The 18,399-nt window shown below is 40.0% G+C and overlaps 1 protein-coding gene across 1 annotated transcript in view; it reads right to left on the reverse strand.

Moving 5' to 3' along the window:
• LRP5 (low density lipoprotein receptor-related protein 5) overlaps positions 1-18,399 on the reverse strand; it is a 35,695-nt gene that overhangs the window by 15,896 nt on the left and 1,400 nt on the right. Inside the window, exons 3-10 of the mRNA XM_010016341.1 lie at positions 17,447-17,736; positions 15,107-15,333; positions 14,604-14,788; positions 11,487-11,810; positions 9,436-9,638; positions 6,886-7,097; positions 4,824-5,014; positions 1,013-1,222 (exon numbers count right to left, since the gene is read on the reverse strand). Coding sequence (XP_010014643.1) covers positions 1,013-1,222; positions 4,824-5,014; positions 6,886-7,097; positions 9,436-9,638; positions 11,487-11,810; positions 14,604-14,788; positions 15,107-15,333; positions 17,447-17,736 — 1,842 coding nt within the window. The remainder of the gene's footprint in view (positions 1-1,012; positions 1,223-4,823; positions 5,015-6,885; positions 7,098-9,435; positions 9,639-11,486; positions 11,811-14,603; positions 14,789-15,106; positions 15,334-17,446; positions 17,737-18,399) is intronic.

An 18,399-nucleotide genomic window follows, 5' to 3' on the forward strand; every position in this document is an offset into this window, starting at 1 on the left:
GTGACATGGACACCTTTAAAGGACTTCTAAAAAGAATTTGGAAGCTCAGGTGAAAAGGAATGAAAAGGCAGATTTTGGAAGGTCACATTTACAGTGTACCTAGACATCCCACCTGCATTTCTACGCATGAAGAATTAACATGCATCACTGCAGAATGCCAACTCCCAAAACCTTCAGGAATTCTCCTTTAATCTTAAAGATCTCATAACATCTAGCCCCTCAGCTTTCCTGCTACGTGCAAAACTGCAATGTAACAACACACAATTGATTTTTTTTTTCCTAAGGAAGCTACACGGTTGTGTTCCCAAATCAGAAAATATATAAATTCTGTTTTACATTTCTGTTAAGCAGGAGAAGGTGCAGGTTGTCACTCTGAGGAGTGACTGCTTTAAGAGGTTTCTGCACTCTCCCTCAGGCCACAGGAACTTGGACCACCAGTCCAGAAAAAGAAGGTCCTGCATGTGTGACCCATTTTAGAAGGGAGGACCTAAAATGGCTCCACCTCTCACGGGAGAGAAATTACACTTCCACAATAATTCATTGTAGGACCTTCCTGCCCATTCTCCCTCCCTCACTGGAGGCTTTAACATCACTGATGGTTCTGAGTCAAACCAGTCATGCTTTACACAGGGGTCTGAAAACCCTGGAGAAAAGACAAGTACAATCTTCTTTCTTTTTAAAGGTTCTTCCAAGTGCTATTACTCAGTTGTACTTTAAAATTAACAACCATAACTATAAGTAGCTTTTAAAGTGAATTCAATATCATGTCAGCTTCTACAAAGCAGGTAACCAAGTGCCATGAAATCACGTATTCTAACTGCAGAAATACTCCTCTAGAAAAGAATGAGGAACTTTTTTCTCCTCTGCTTCCAGGATCCCAGCTGGCTGAGCTGAAAGCACTCCATGGCTTGCTTGAAGTCCACTGAGCAATTCTATTACAATATTCAGCTGGATGAGGGCTTTAAGAGACAGTGACCAAGAGTGAGAGATGCCAGATACTGAAGTAACTCACAGAATTCCTCCATATCAAGCTCTTCTACAGCATGAATGCCAGTTAGGTGAGCAATTCGGCCTTGAATTCTAGTCCTTTTGTATCCATTTATTTTCTCCACTCTCTCAATCATTTGCTGCTGACGATCAATCCAATACAAATGATTGCCCAGCACAGTAAGTCCCATTGGCTGAAGGATGTTGGAGTCCTCCAGGGTCACGCGGTTAGCACCTGAGATCAACAAGAACAAAGACGAGGTTTATACCAGTTGACTTTTAACTCATTTCTTAAAAAACAAGCAGCAACCAAATCAAACCAAACCAAATATATTTAATTCTAACATATCTGGCTTCATCTGTCCATGCAGACCAAGGCTCTGCTTCTTCAGCTTCATCTCAAGTAAATGCAACCAGTTGATGTATCAAGAGGGCAAGCAGATACGACATGAAACAGAGCTCATCCTTGCATACACCAGCTGGCCAGCCAGCCATGACCACGTTGACATCCTTTATGTGCAACTGCTCACAGTCTCCAAAGCCTGTGTCACTGATGCAGACTCAGCTCTGAAGTCAAAAGTTTTACAACGCATTCACACACTGAGCAACAATACACTTAGTTGGAATCTACAAGCACAAGTGAAATACAACCAGTTGGCTTCACTGCCGTTACTCAGATAAAACACATTTATCATGTGAAGTAAGAGGCAAGTATACAAACCCTGTCATATGTTACATCACAAACACAGAGATATGGTCAAGGCTCGTATTCTAACAGCCATACTTCTTTCTTTGCCTTCTCTTTTTAATTCAGTAACCAACCAGAAAACCCAAACTCCAAGTAACTCAGTATGGTCTTAAACAGAAATGCTATCAAATGCTCAGGTTTTCTGCTCTAGAGAAAGGTACAAAAATCTGCTCTAGAGAAAGGTACAAAAATCTGCTCTCGGCCACTGTGTAAAACACAGGTTAAGTAAAAATGCATTTATGAATGCTTCTAACTTGAATTGCTTGCAGTCTTCTACCATGTGCTGCCCTACACTCAGTAGCATTTAATTGTTGCTTTTGTACTGCTTTTCTAGAGTGAACAAGAGATTCCGAATTATTCTATCAATTCACAGAAACCATTTTGAGGCTGTGTATGCCTATGTATACTGCATACATTTGGTTTTAAAAAAGAGGCATCAAACCAAAATCATAGCTTGGTTCTTCGTTTGCTTTCGTATTTCATTTTGGAATAAAGACCTTATGCCTACCTGCATTTAAAAAACAAAGGTTTTGAATATCTACACAAAATGAGATTACAGAATCTGAGATACATAATAAAAATGCTATGAGCACTGGATTCAACTGATTTGCTGCATAAATTACATAGACCTCAGCCAAGCATAAGTATGTAACATTTATTTCAATTACAGATTCTATTAGTTTTGCACATAAAATTACCATCTGCAGTGACTTCTGCTTGACTGTCATGACAAACAGTATGCATTCAAATCAGATTTAGTTCTAGAGAGATCAGAAATTTTTTGGACTTGCAGTTGGGGTTTTAGTTCTTTACCCCTGAATTTCTTCCGTTTCCAAACCAATGAGGTTTGCAAAAGGCATCCAAGGTACCAGTACTTGTAAAGGGTAAAACAACAGATGTACCTGCACTAATGTCACTAAACCTGACCATTAGTACTACTCTCCAGCAGCGCAGCTCCTGAGATGTTCTTTGTCTTCTCCTAAGCAGGTCTTACTATGCAGAAATACTAGGAAACCTTTCAACAGAAGGAGGTTCTCAAAGAGCAAGGCACAGGGTGCTTTATTTGTCCTGCAATCTGCTGAGCTCCCTTAACTCCTGTGAACTTAAGTGTCACTGGGTTTTCAAAGGTGACTGTCCTTTTGCCAGGCTAAACCTTGTATTTTGACCCAAAAGTACAATTTTCAGCTGCATGTAAGATACAACAAAAATAGGAAAGTCTCATTTCAACTCGATATAAAGAAAACCCCTGTCTTAGTGACTTTTTATGTGCTAAATTGCTCATCCATTTAGAAATAAAACACAGGCTGGTTTCCTGGAGGATATCCTGAAGGCATCCTGAAATTATGAATACATGAGGCATCAGGTGACACTTGCAAGCCAGCGGTCCTGCTGGAATCCAGCCTCTTTGAACAGCCTCCCAAATCCAGGCCTAAACCAGGCTAAATCTAAAAAAAGCTAAAAAGTTTTTTTTGGGGTAAGTAGATCAAGCATCATCTTTTTTTCTTTCTTATCTGTAAAAAGCTGAACAGTGGTGACTTGGGAAGCTGTGGAGACAGCAGTGGATAAGGTGATTAATCTATACTATAATTACGTTGGATATCATCTTGATTAAATGACAGTCCAAACTATTAATGAGTCATTTTAAAAGGAGATGCAAAGGGTATCTATGACACTGGATGACACCATTAAATTGTTCTTAAAAAGAACGACCAAAATGAAAAACTCAATCTAAATAAATAAAAGGATAATTTCAACAGATATGGTTAGAAAAAAAGAAGATAAAACATGCTACAGGTAAGGAAGTGCTGGATTTCCATGGTAATTAAATACTTTGATTCCCAGAATGAAGCTGATGTGTAGTTTTTCAAGATAGAAATCAATAGTTAAATGTAAACAACATTAAGCTGGAAGGACACACAATTCCTCTATATAAAATCTAATTGAAAACAAAGCAGTTCTCACTGCAGCAATTTGGTATCTTTTCCAATCATTTCAACAATAATATAAAATACTACTTTTTAATTGACTGGCATGGCAGGCAAGTTATTTGTAAATGGTTTATGAACGTCTAAACCGCATCAACAACTCTAACCGAAAACTCCAAGAAACTCATGAAGAAAACTGTTAGACAAGTTTATAGATCTTTCAACCCTCTCTGAAAGTTAAACACTGGACATCTGTGGCAACTCCGTGATTTAGCAGGATGCAGTTAATGAGGATATAGTGCAAGGTTCAGAAACCTCCATAATGACATCATCTCCCCAAGCCTGTGAGGGAATAAGTTGGCTAGACCAGTCTAATTGGCATGAAGAACATTATACACAATTTTGGTCAAATTTATTCAGCAGCCCCAGTTTACACTAAAATACTTTTGCTAATGTGCTCCCATTTTAAAGTGCTTTTCTCAGAAAACACTTTTCAGAGGAACTAATTAAAACCAACAAAACTTTGGCTGTCACATTTCTTCTGAAGTTGTGATGCAAGACCTCAAAATATTTTAGAATAAAAATATGCTCTTAACTCATTAAAAAGAATCAACAGCTCAATGAAGCACATTACAGTGAGCTCAGCTGGATCAAATACAACCATCGTTTTTTGGCTACATGATACAAATAAATATTGTTTTTCTCCTAATCCTAGAGCTTTCTCCTGCATTTATCTTACCTATAGGTTTTGATTCTTCAGCTGTGACCCGATCAAATAAATGTGCACTAAACCCTTGGGTTCAATATTAACCAGAGAAAGTTTTAGTTTTCCCTGTAAAATGATCCAGAGAATTGGATTTAAGTATGTGTTTAGTATGCAAACATATGCTTACATGGAGTTTTAATGCCACGAGAAGGAATAACGTGTACAAAGGAAACTGCAATCACAGGATACCACTACCAGCATGTGATGGCCTAGCTGCTGATTTATTCATATGTCAGTTTACCCAAGCCCTGTTGTCAGGTCTTACTTATTTGAGACTTAGATCTAAAATAACAATGAACAGACTCCTGCATTTTCTGATGTGCTATGCAAGGCCACAGTCCATCCTTTTTGTGCATACACGTACTCTGTTCGCAATGTTTAACTGCATATCACATACCTGACAAGTCACAGCTTTCGATGCGCTTCAGATCTGCATCCACCCAGAAAAGCTTCCCAAGTTTGTTGTCAATCACCAGTGCTACTGGTCGGATTAGCCCAGTTGTAAAAAGCACTTCTCTCTCTGTGCCATCAAGGGCCGCACGCTCAATCTTGGGAGCTCGCTCCTGCATGTTGGTGAAGTACATGTACCTGAGAACAAAGACATCGGCCGCTTCAGGAAGGAGACAACTCACCTTTGCTCACAGGCTCTACGTGTAAGTGGGAATGGTTTACACAGGGATGACCGTGGTGACTGTTGCTCCCAGCCACATAGATCCAGATCTGTCAGCTGCAGAACCCCAAACATTTGCTAACTGGTATATTGAGATAGCCTGAAATTAATAGCATTTGTTCTTAATACAGCAGGCCACGAAACACCTCAGCACTCGGCACTGCTGTGCTGGCAGCACTGTTCCTACAGTGGAGGTGAGGGCTGTAATTGACTAACAGAGACTTTCTTCAACCATCCTTGGGTAAAGCTGTCCCCATCTGTGAACCGTAGCCCAGAAGCTCTTTCTGACGAAAACCACCACCTCCTCTCCTTCTGGGATGCTTTCGTTCTCAGCAAGTAGAAGTTCCTACCAAACTTGAGAGGAGCAAAGATCACAGAAGGAGGAAGAGCTGAGGATGGCCTCTCCTGATGTTTTAGTTCCATCAGTTCTTTTTATCGGCCTAAGCCAGTTCAGCTGCAAACAGAAAGTCTCTACCCACCCCCTGCATAGGAAAAAAAAGGGCTTATGCACCCTCATGGTAAACTAAGAACTCCCTCAGAGAAAAGCCTGTGATTTTTTTCAGTGGTGGATAACATGGGTGTACTCTCTAACACAGTGGTGTGCATCGCTGCACAGCCTCTCAAGTTGACATCAGGAGGAGGGGCAGAGGTCAGAACATGCAGCCAAGGGAGAGGTGGAGGGCAGTATTCCTGGAACTAAGGCAGAAGCAGTTCAGAATGCAGATCTGCCTAGAAAATACGAGAGTTTTGGTGATCAACAAATTCAAACTTCCATTTTAATGGAAAAGCAGGTAAGCTTTTACAAATACAAATGGAAAACTTTTATAAATATGAACAAAAATGTCCAAGTGACCTAATCTCAGTAAGATTAGAATCTGCCCTCTAACCTTCCACTCCCCACACCAGTTTTTACACTGTGCAGAGTACACCGAGTATTGCATAAAATACCAACCCTAGACAGAGCCTCTGGGTACTTCCATATCCACACAGTTACAAACCATTGTCATTCAACATCTGTCAAGCACATGGTAAGTAGTAAATTGGGATTTAAGCATCTATCTTATTAAAGATAACAGTAAAGGACCATCTTTGACCTCTAAGAATGAAGCCACCAACCACATGAAGTGGAGGTGGGGATCTGCTGAATCTAACCAAAACTGATCTGCAGCAAAACAAGGTATTTTCTACCTTGGGGAAATCACTTTAGTGTATCCTACCTGTTTTAATTAATTTCAGAAATTTTTGAGATACACATCAAGGCAGAACTAACTTAAAAGCGGAGAGAACATAAGGGTTGGTTTGTTTGTTTCTTTGATTTTATACTATTATATTAGATCATATGAGAGATTCCTTTTCTTCTTTTTTCCTGGAAACATTTGTTTTATGATGACCAAATATTAATAAGCCAGATCCCCAGCTGATAAAAACAGTGTAAATTCTCTTGTTTGTTCTATCAGGTGGCTGGATTGTGCACTCACACAGCAAACAGGACAAGGTGGGTTTACTTTGCTTTCCCCACCTGAGTTATTTCCTCTCCTTACTATAACCAACCACATGGCTGTGTGAACGTCTAAGTCAGCACACCAGAGGAGGCAGCCAAGGAGAGAACAGGAAGAGAAAGCTGGCTACCTTTAAAAGCCAGAATTGGACAGTCAGTCACTGACATCCTGAACAGTAAAATATACAAAAATTCTCCTTTTCAAAATACACAGATGCAACACCAGCTCCACACACACAGCTCGCATACATCCCAAGGATGCCCTGTACAAGGTACAGAGAGGAATCTCACCCTCGCTCTGCGTTCACTACGATGGCTCTGGGCTTGTCGTGCTCCCCGCGCAGCACCATCCCAATTGCCTCGCCGTTCAGCCTGTGGACATTGACTGAGTTTGTGGCCTCGCAGGTCCAGTACAAGGTATGGCTGTATACATCAATGCTAAGGTCGTGTGGCTGCTTCTCTGGGTTCTGGCTTTGGTTTGGAGTACTCATGACAGTGAAAGGCTGCAAGACAACATGTGGGGAACAATTTCCAGTAAGTACTGTGATTAATGACTGAAGAACACTGATTGCACAGAAAGCATGGTTCACCTACCTACCTACAGCTACCCACAAGGAAACAACAAATACAAGAAATGTAATAAAGCTTAACAATAACAACAAAAAACCAGGATTTGATTCCAACTGTGGATTAGAGGGAAAACATCTGGAGAAAATCCACAAGATTATGCAAAACTCCCCAGAAAGCAGTTGTGGGGCCTCCTGTAAGCAGAATTAATTAGCAGAAGATGGAAGAAAACAATACTGAATGTTTATGCACAAAACAAACTTGAATGGAACAATGCAAGAAACAAGGCAGCCATCTGGCCAGAGCTGCACTGTTACACAGTCAGCTGAACAAATCTCAACCTTTTGCCACAGTCTCCTTACTTTATTATTTAGAGTGTTGTAGATACTGATTTTCTTTAAGTCCTGGCTTCTCTTAAAAACTAAGATCTTTTAATGGAACTTGGTTCTGTTTGCTTACATGTCAAATGGCTACAGCCCTGTCTCACACCCATACTACCAAGCTTATCTTGCTTTCACCCTCATGGTCTTTATGATGGACCTTACAAAACTTGACATTGCCAAGTTTCTGGAAATGTTACCCTCAACCCCTTCCAGCATACTATTTACCACACTTCTAACTCTATTTGAATACTAGATTTCAAAACTATTTCTGTGGAGAACACTGGAGTGTATAGAAACATCCCTAAAGGCAAATAATCCTTCCATTGTTTCTTTAACATTACACAGGCTCCACTAGCATACAGCCAAACCCAGTGCCCTTGGGATAGTAATACTGCTGGCGGGACTCCCAACATCAAAGTAGCCTTCAAAGGTGACTGCTTCTGGTGACATGATGATGGTGAGGGGACAGTGGTGGCTTCCTTAAGTGTCATAATGCAGCACTCCCAATCCAAACACAGAAATAGTGTCAGGAAAAGTTCATATGGGTCAAGAAAGCTGGAGACACTGTTCCACGCTCAACTTATGTCAAATGAATTACCAAACACAGCACTACTTGTGAGAGCTATATTTCAACAACTTCGTTATAAGCATCTAAGTTCTGCATAGTGATATACAGGCTTTTTTTCTTTTTATATTAAGCTTTATCTCTATTTTGTCTGGACAGCGAGACTAGAAATAAAAAGAAATCATTCTTTTCCTAAAGTCAAGGGTAACATTATTCAGGGATGAAGTTATATGAAGCATCTGCAAATAGCACGATTTATCAAAATTAAGTAAATACATTAGTGAAGATTGGAAAGTCAGAATTTGCAGGGGATCTACATCTTCAAAGCTGGGTGACCAAGGTAGAGGAAAACACAGAGAAAATGAATCTCCATTGCAATTTGCACCTAGCAAGTACCAAAGAGAAGCTAGACTACAACAATTAGCACCTAGCATAATCCCAAAAAGCAAGAGCAAAACTTCTTCAAAATTCATCCACAGCCCAGCTAGCTGCTCATCCCAACAAATCTCCTTCCAAGCTTAAAAGAAATGGCCAAAAAATAAAACTATCATCTCTTCCTTTAAAGGGAACTGTTAAACCTCTGAGCACCTCGATGTATGACACTGATATAATGTCATATTGTTTAGATATGACTGCCCAAGAAAGAGCAAAATATAACTTGCCCGTTGTCCTTTTTTTTTTTCAGATTCTTACTCAAATCCTAGTTTTTAAAGAATCTGTTACCTTGACCTGGGAGTTACATGTTAACACGTAAGTGTACTCTTCTTCCAGGCAGTGTTCTTTCCACTGATGGGTGAATAACTGCGGCAAAAAGAATACTGTCCCCAACAGATTTAAAACAATTGAGCATGTAGATAAGCCTATCCCTGTCTGGCACAGCAATCAGTTCTGCATTCACTCAGGGTTTAACTACAGCTTGGATAGCTGAGAGTTTTCAGTTTGAGAGAGCTTTACAATGATAATATTATCACACAATTGGCATGCATAATATTGATTTTTAGAATACAGTTTATCTGTGCTGAGTCTAAATAGTGAGTCTGCCTTAATTCAGTGCTCAGCCTTTACTAAAGATTGCAATTCTAGGCTTAAAGTTTCAGATACATATGATGTACTATATTCTATTACACATCTTTGTGTATAAATTAAAATCATGATCCCAAATGCCCTCAGTAATTTTCACACATAACTAGCATATACACGAGAAAGCGCTAGCAAGAGTGAAGTTTAAACTGATGATTCCTTGGTGTAGGAGATGGAAAGGGAAAGTCAAGCATAAAATCAAAGCACACAAAAAGACCAGCACAAAACTACACCATGTAAACTTGCCTGAGTGCCATCATCTTTGGCTCTTTTTATAATATTCTGACGTCCATCCACCCAGTAGATCAATTTATCTAAAGGATCATAATCGATAGCCTTAACATTCCTTAGACCATGCATAGGCAGGATGATATCTGGACTTTGCTGATCATCTGGTATCATCCGGCTGATTGCAGACTTCTGGCTAAACAACAGGAAGCTGGCAGGGGCTGAAACAAGCCGAAACAGAAAGCATAAGAAAATGCAACTCACATGGTCAAAAATACATCCACACAGAAGACTAAGAACATTCAGAACAAAATCCCAGAGACAATTATACTCACAATGAAAACTAAGATAATTCATAATTGAATTTTGCTATGAAGTTGAAAATGTTCCTTCGTGTACTTCTGGAGGGTAAATGTGCACATCCTCACCCAGAAAGTATTTTCTTTCCATACTATAAAATAACTATGTTTCCCATGTGGAATTTAAGTAACACCAGTGACAATGGGCAATACACAGTCGAAGGTTTTCCTGTACCATCATAGAATCATTTAGATTGGAAAAGACCACCCATTAACCCAGTACTGCCAACTCCAGACCACTAAACCACGTCCCTGAGTGCCACATCTGCATGTCTTTCAAATACCTCCAGGGATGGTGGATCCACCACTTCCCTGGGCAGCCTGTTCCAATACCTGACAATGTTTTCAGTGAAGAAATTGTTCCTAATATCCAATCTGAACTTCTCCTGGTACCCTCCTCCAGCAGGTCAACACTCCCACCCGACCTGATGTTGTCTGCAAACTGCAGATGCACTCGATCCTCTCATCCAGATCATTGCTAAAGATATCAAGCAGAACTGGCCCCAGTACCGAGCCCTGAGAAGCACCTGTGACCAGCTTCGAGCTGGATTTAACTCCTTTCACCACCACTCTTCGGGCCTGGCCACCCAGCAAGTTTTTTACCCAGTGAACGGCCCAAGCCATGAGCAGCCAGTTTCTCCAGGGAATGCTGTGGGACATAGTGTCAAAGGCTTTACTGAAGTCCGGGTAAACAACATCCACAGCTTTTCCCCCGCCCACTATGTGGGTCACCTTGTCATAGAAGGAGATCAAGGTAGTCAAGCAGGACCTGCCTTTTGTAAACCCACTCTTTCATTCAGCTAAAATTTCTTTATATGCTACTGTGCCGGGATGCGTGGAGGTTTGTTGGTTTATTTTAAGTCAACAGTCCATTTTATATTCATCTGCTATTTTAACTAGAAACTTAAATTCTTACTGGACAACTAGTGAACTGGCAGGCTCATAATATCTATGATATGCAGAGGGAAACCAAACTTCCATGGATTCCAAGTGCATGTGCACATTGCGCAGATTACTTAGGAGGCTGTTTTATTAGATGTTATTTTTGATGACTTATTAAACACTGAAGAGAAAAAGACCTTTTTTTTTTGTTTAGAATTTATCTTCCACCCACCTACATACTTAGGTAAGGACTGGGAAAGCTTCAGTCACTCAGTTGAGTCACCTAGAAAGCACTTCTAATAAAACAAGAAAGACCAGACTTGACAGTGCTGTTATATCTAAGATTTGAAATACAAATCTTCAGCCCTAATTCACGTCACAAAAATGGATATAAAACTCCATACTATGTTCTCACATTTAAAGCAGAACCTTTGAAATCATAGAATCTTATGATCACAGAATGGTTTGGGTTGGAAAGGAACTTAAGATCATCTAGTTCCAACCCCCTCTAATGGGCAGGGATGCCTCACACTAGACCATCTCATCCAAGGCTCTGTCCAGCCTGGCCTTGAACATTGCCAGGGATGGAGCATTTATCACTTCTTTGGGCAGCTGGTTTCAGTGCCTCACCACCCCCACAGTAAAGAGCTTCCTTATATCTAATCTGAACTTCCCCTGTTTAAGTTTAAACCCATTACCCCTTGTCCTATCACTACAGCCCTTGACGAAATGGACTCAAGATATCCCTTCTCTTTCTATACTGAAAGGGATCACAAACACCCGGGAGCCACAAGCATTGAAGAATAGAGTAGCAAACAGAAGGCTTACAACTACAGTTCCTGCTGTTGGGATCCAAGGTATAATGAGCAGCACAGCCACACCTAAATCCATTTGGTATGGCAAGGCACAAATGACCACAATGGCCATTATTTTGCACACAATCATTCAAGCCATCTTGACGTGAAGAATGGAAGACTAATATATCCATCACAAAATCCAGATGGCCCTGAATAAGTGTCCTGTTCTTCCCACTGGTCTTGTCTGCTCTTTCTATGCTGTGAAGATTCCAGTCTGTCCAGTAGATGTAGTCATTGTATTGGGTTAATCCGAATGGATGAGGTAGATCATCTGCTATGATTTCTCGCTCTTGTCCTGCAAAAACAAGGATAATGAACTAAAGGACAATTCTCAAGTCATGAAATGAAGAGTGTGACTGGCATCAAGAAAAGGTGTTTTCTTCCATTTTTAGCATAAAACCTCATTTCCCAAGTCAGCATCATGGGATTTATTATTAACTAGTATCTGCTCAAGAGGTAACCAAAACACTTGCATTCAAAACCTTATCCTGATACTGTCTTGTCTATAAAGCAATCTGAAACTGTCAGTGTATTGCCATTTAAATAAATACTACTCTGCATGTCTCATGCTTATCATCCCAAACAGATGCAGGAAAACATATTCAAGAATACTACTAGCTCCAGGAATATCTTAGGCCAATAAAACCCCCGGTTAATATGCATGAAAGCAACAACACACAACAAACTCAAGATTCACAGAGAAACAAGTTTAAGAAATCATGGTATTTCACTGCAGAAACACAAATCTTTCGCAGTGCAGTTTAACATCCCAAGAGATCAGGAAACCATTTGTCTGGCAGAAATCCCAATACTCCCACACTCAGCGGCTCAGATAGCAACATTCACAACAGATTTAACACCTTCCAGAGCATTAGATGGCCTCTGCCACAGATGATACACTACTACAGTAGATAGTCTTATTGTAAGTCACCTTCCTAAACATTTTCAGGTATAAACCTCTATGAAATCTCTGCCACTTTACATGAAATGAAGATGCAGCCTCCATCAGCATCATCTTCTCCTCCACAAAACATCCAATGCTAGATTCTACAGAACACTCAATTTTTCTTCCCCTGCCCTACTTACCATTGTACCCTCTCCCATCTGGCCAAGACTGGAAAAGCAATGAAAACCCCAAAAACAAGAACATGAAGCCATTTCCCTATAAAACACCAAAAGTAAATATAGAGGCAACCTTCCCAATTACTTTTGGGCATCTGAAGTCTCCAAGTTAGGGGCACAGATAACCTGCACACTCTCAGGTACTTCTTAAAGCAATTCCGGTCCACAGTGATGAATTCAGGGGATAGGCTTTTTTGAAGGAAGCAGATAAGCTGTCTAATTGAATTTTGATAGACAGCAGATGGAGGAATATCCCCAAAAAAGTGATTTTTTTCCTTCTAGGTTATGTTTATAATGCCCAAGATCAAGCTGGGACAGCATTCATTCATCCACTTAGGAGGGCTCCATTCACTGCTGGTGAGGCAGACATTTCTGTCAGCAACATCCATTCAGATCTCTCTGAGCAAGGAGACTGGCATGGCATAGTGTAGGCCAAGTCTAATAACATTTCCTTAACTGATTGAGCCTACTTAGCAGCAATCTACCTGAGTCTTTATAACCTGCCAACTAAAAAGACATCATACAATGTTGTTAGCTTCAGTGCTCATCCTTTTAACTTTGTCACCACAAATAAATGTTAAGAGTAGGTTCAGCTTTAGAACCAGTTTAATTTACCACAGATGATTTCAATATTGCGTTTCTTCTCAATGCCACCATCAGTTTCTAGTTTAACCTTGCCTATGGCTGTTTTGTTTCTCCAAGCAGAGTGTAGAAGCTTAGTGAGAGCTTTAATAGATCATGGACACTGGATAGAAGAATAAGCAACTCTAGATAAAGAACAATCTTACTGCAACTTCTAAACAGTAACATCAGTTCAGTAATTGTAATCCCAAAACAACAAATGCAAGAAATGCAAAATCAGTGATAGCACTGGAATCCAAAACTGCATCGCTTTCTCTCTTTTCCTGAGCTTAGTAGATTCTCTGGCAATAATGCACATACAATAAACCCTTAAAAAAATAATCTAACAATCTCACTCTAAGGATAGGTTTTCACAGATTAAAGAAAAAAAAAGATTTGCGGGGATGTATATGTATTCAATCAGAGCATTTGCTGTAACAATCATGTGGAAGTTTGCTTAAATACTGTGTTCTGTCAAATATACTTCGATTTTAAGATGCGAACCCCAGAGGCATTAATTCCCATCTCACAAAGGCCTTTCCTTGAAAATGGTACAGGGATAGGACGTCAGGTCAGGATCTTCTGGATTCCATTTCTGATCCTATCTCCGATTCACTGTGTGGCATTTGGAAACTTACATAAACTCTCTTCTCAAAAATCTGCCTCAGCTAAAACCTTGAACACCACTTAATATTTACGAAACATCTGGATGATACAAAAGCTCTGTGTCAGCTGCAGAAAACAAAAGTTCCTTCTTTTATCCAGTTAGTTATCATGTCAAAATCAATATGAAAGTTTAGTAAATCTCAGCACACCCCTTGTATGTATAAACAAAATTCCAGTGGAAGATATGAAAATGTATAAAGTTGTGTACAAAACATGTTCTGATATACTGCAGAAGTAGCTGCACAATACTTCAGACTGCAGGAAATGCAAGCTGTAGTTTGGTTTTGGTTTTCAACTAATACAACTAGTCTAAAGCTGGAAACAGAGATAATACTTCAACAGAAAATGAGTGTCCAGACTGAAAAGTCAGAGGTATTTTAGAGTGCATCTATAAGCTGTCCACATTATGAAATTACGAGGTCACCTCTGCTTTGGTAAAAGAGGCATTTTCATATTAACATATAGAAATGACATTCTATCTCATCATCACTATAAATCATTATATGGTTATTAATTTAGGAATATTTAAAGAATATCCTTAAGCATTTAACTCTTTATTTCCTCTTGTAAGAAAAATATACACACAAGTTTAATATCAATTATATTATTCCAATTTTGTATTATTCAATTGTATTACTACAGGCAGTGCACTGGCTGGTGCAATATAACACTAGATTACCTAGCATATTTGATGACTCAATCATGCTTGTGTCTAAGTCAGTCCAATATAGCCTTTGGTCTGCATAATCAATAGTGAGGTCATTGGCACGACCCACTTTGTCCACCAAAGTGATGCTGTTTGTTCCATCCATATATGCTCGAACAATCCTAGGTTTACCTCCCCATTCAGTCCAGTACATGTATCTGCAATGAGAAGTGGAACAAAAGAGTACATCAGCTAAGACTGTGTTTAGCTGCATGCTTTGCTTTTTCTACATTTATTTTAATAATATTAAAAAGATAATAAAAAAAAAGGAATAACCCATGCCATATTGCAGTACTTAAAGGCAGAAATATATGATTGACAACTCTTAATTTTTCATTGTAACCCATAGGGTTGTGAAGCATTTGTCATCTTTCAGAAGACCCTAAATAAATGGAGCTATATAATTAACCTGCCAATTAACCTGTAATGTACAAGAATATGCACACAAAGCTTCAAAAAATAGCACTGTCCCTTACCCTTTGGTAGGATCAAGAGCCAGAGACCTTGGGTTGTCCAAGTCCTTCCACACAAGGACCTGCCTGTACTGTCCATCTAGGCGGGCTACTTCAATGCGATTCGTTCCAGTATCTGCCCAGTAGAGGTTCTTTCCCATCCAGTCTACAGCCATTCCCTCAGGATAATCCAGCCCAAACTCAATCACATGTTCAACAGAGCTTCCATTCATGAAAGCTCGGCTTATGGTCTGGAAAACAATTGTGTAAAAATATTACAGGGTTTACAGATAGCCCACAGAAATGAAATGAATGATTACTATCAAGTTTAGTATACACGAAAATAAATCAGTGAAAAATCAGCCAGTATCACATTTCTTAAAATGACTTTTCTTTGTCAAAAAAGATACACCAGTTCACAGAATGAAAAGATGTGAAGTTTCAAAGCTAATGGTTTCCGATGACCAGGCCAGGACATCTTAAAAGGGTATGATTCTCAGAAAGCACTACATATCTGCAGGCTCTTCCTTATCTCTTCTCCCTCCTATTTAAACACCCAAAGTTCGGTGGGGTTTTTTTTAATCATGTTATTCACTGTAATGTTTTAAGTCTCAGAAACAAATCTCAACTCACAGAAGTCTGAATTAAACTGTTTCTCATGACTAGTCACCAGGAGCAATTTTACTGATCCCATCTACACTTCAGCACACTCAACAAATTGTTTTGTCATGGGGCAAGGACCGTGTGCATACAAGTAAGATGCTCCTAACAAGGAGCACTGAAACAACCCCCAGCTAAATCACTGGTAACTTCCAGGACTAATGTACAATTACCCACCCTTGTTATCAATACTAAGCAATCATTCTACATACCTGCTAATATTTCAGCTATTCATTTCTTAATGAGTTGAAAAATGAATGTGTCGGGCTAAGAGACTTTATCCTGTGGCAAGGAGTTGGAACTAGATGATCTTTAAGGCCCTTTCCAACCCAAACCAGGCTGTGATTCTATGAGCTTTTTAAAGGTAAATCTCAAAACCAGAAATCATGTAGCATATTTTTACAGTTATAACCCACATCTCAAAAGAAGTATAATTCTTATTGAAAGTGAGTCCTCATATAACCAGAGGCAGGAGGAGCTCGGGGAAGTGGTGGTCACCAAAGGAAAGGGAGAAGGCTGTGGGCTCTGAAGTTATACTACCTGCTGCTAAGCTGCAGGAGGCGAGTGGGCAGAGGGAATGAAAACCCAGATGTGTCGAAACATACACTGATAAATATGTGAAAATAGAGCACTCTGGATAATTCAGCAGGCCACAAACAAGTAACATGTTTTCCAGTTGTGCACAGAGTGAGACTGGGATCTATGCACTGACGCAGCTGAAGTAATGTATTTTCCAGTACAAATGGTTAAGATGACCACAGTCCAGCTCTCCATGTGCTTGTGGGAGATTTATTTAGTAACTGTGTCTGCAGTATGCTAATTTATTACATTGGCACTGTTCCTGAAGGAAAGGTATCCACACCACAAGCAGCATCGTTAACGCTAAAGCACAACCCTCATTAGTCTTCACGGAGAGGCTATGGAAACTCTACATGCCCTGCAGTCACTAAAAGTGAGCTTTTCCCTATTATGGCTTAGGCACATTGGCAAGGAAACTTTGATTGCTCTTGGAAAACCTATTAGAAGGCTAAACAGAGGAATTCAGTTCCAGTGAAGTGAATCTGTCGTTTTCTACCATTACTCCACTTCAAAAGCAAAGTAATGTGATGACCAGCGCAACACTCATTTTAGCATGCACCTGGATGTGACCCAAACATGTCACAGGCAATGTCAGACTCCTGGGGAACACACTGAGATAGAACTGGGGACAGGCTGGGGCTTAACACAGCGTGGAGGGTACTGGACAAGTTCCCTGGCCTTCACTGTGCCAAGCTGGAGCCACAGACTAACAGCAACCAGTCCAAAGTTCACTTGCCAAATGTTAATATTGAGTAAGATCGCCTTTCAAGTCAAAACTGGGAAAGGATAGAAAGCTGGGGTGGTTGCCAAGCTCAATGTTTAAATTACTCTGTCACATGGAAACAGCTTTTCTACAATAGATGCATATATGGATGCAACACATGCAGCATCCAAGGCATTCGGTATGGGCAGACACTACTTTGGATTTTTCTTTGAAGCAGGAAGATGCCTGTCACCCAACTGTGCATTCAACAATGCAACTGTCTTCATCTCCAAGAGTCTCCTTGGATGCAATTCAATGACAACATTAGCAACTGCAGGCCAGATCATGTAACAGAGACCTTTGTTAGATCAAAGTAACTGTTCTGTGCCTTTATATTCAGGGAATTCACATGTCAGTAATACCTTCAAACTAACATCAGTCCAATAGATTCTGTTATCAGAGACATCAAAATCCAGAGCAGATGCTTCCTTGACTCCAGTAAGAGGAATAGCAACATCATTATTATTTGTTTCAAGGGAAATCCGATGAATTGCTGCTCTGCTTGTGAAAACTAAGAAGGCTTCAGGAATGATGCAAGTCTTCATGTCACTCAATAGCTCAAGGCCAATGGGACAGGCACACCTGGTCTCCTGGGGTGTAAAGAAACACAGATGGCTGCAGCCCCCATTGTTCTCTGCACATGGGTTAGTTCCTTAAAGAAAACACAAAACAACACGGTTACTGGTGCAGTGTGGAGGTAGGGGGGATGCTGACTGGAAATGCAGTGTAATTATGATTTTTCCAATAAGTTAACACTATGGGTTGTCAACAGAGAATTAAAAAAGACCAAACCAACAATCCAAACCAACATTCAAAACTCTATTTCCTTCTATCCAAGGATTAGGAAGCTGGTCCTATCCCTCCTATAGCATAAATAACAGCTACAAACATATCCCTCTAGTTTCCCCAAAGATTAAGTTCCTTCACGGAAGAAGGGTAACTATGTACATGTTCAGCTTAGTTATTTTTGGCCAAGTACCTCCTTTTTGTATCTCTTTGAGTCCACCAGTTTTTCAAATGTTCACTGATAGAAAATAATGAGAAAAGAGCTGGATAACCGCAGTTCTTTCTCAGCTGTTTAATTTAAAGCCAAGAAGATTCATTAGTAGAAGCAGTTCCAACAAGATCACCACAATCTCACACTTATTTTACCCTGTGAACAGTCATGACTGGATAGGAAGGGAATGTGGAAGAGAAAATAAGGACCAAAAGATAAATGGCTGCTATACCCCATGTGCTGCAACCAAGGCTTTGGTTATTTAAAGACTATTACCACAAGGAAATCTACAAGATCAGTCTCAACCAGGTTTCTTTC

This window comes from Nestor notabilis, unplaced genomic scaffold (genome assembly GCF_000696875.1).
Source record: "Nestor notabilis isolate BGI_N333 unplaced genomic scaffold, ASM69687v1 scaffold9336, whole genome shotgun sequence".
Classification (NCBI taxonomy): domain Eukaryota; kingdom Metazoa; phylum Chordata; class Aves; order Psittaciformes; family Psittacidae; genus Nestor; species Nestor notabilis.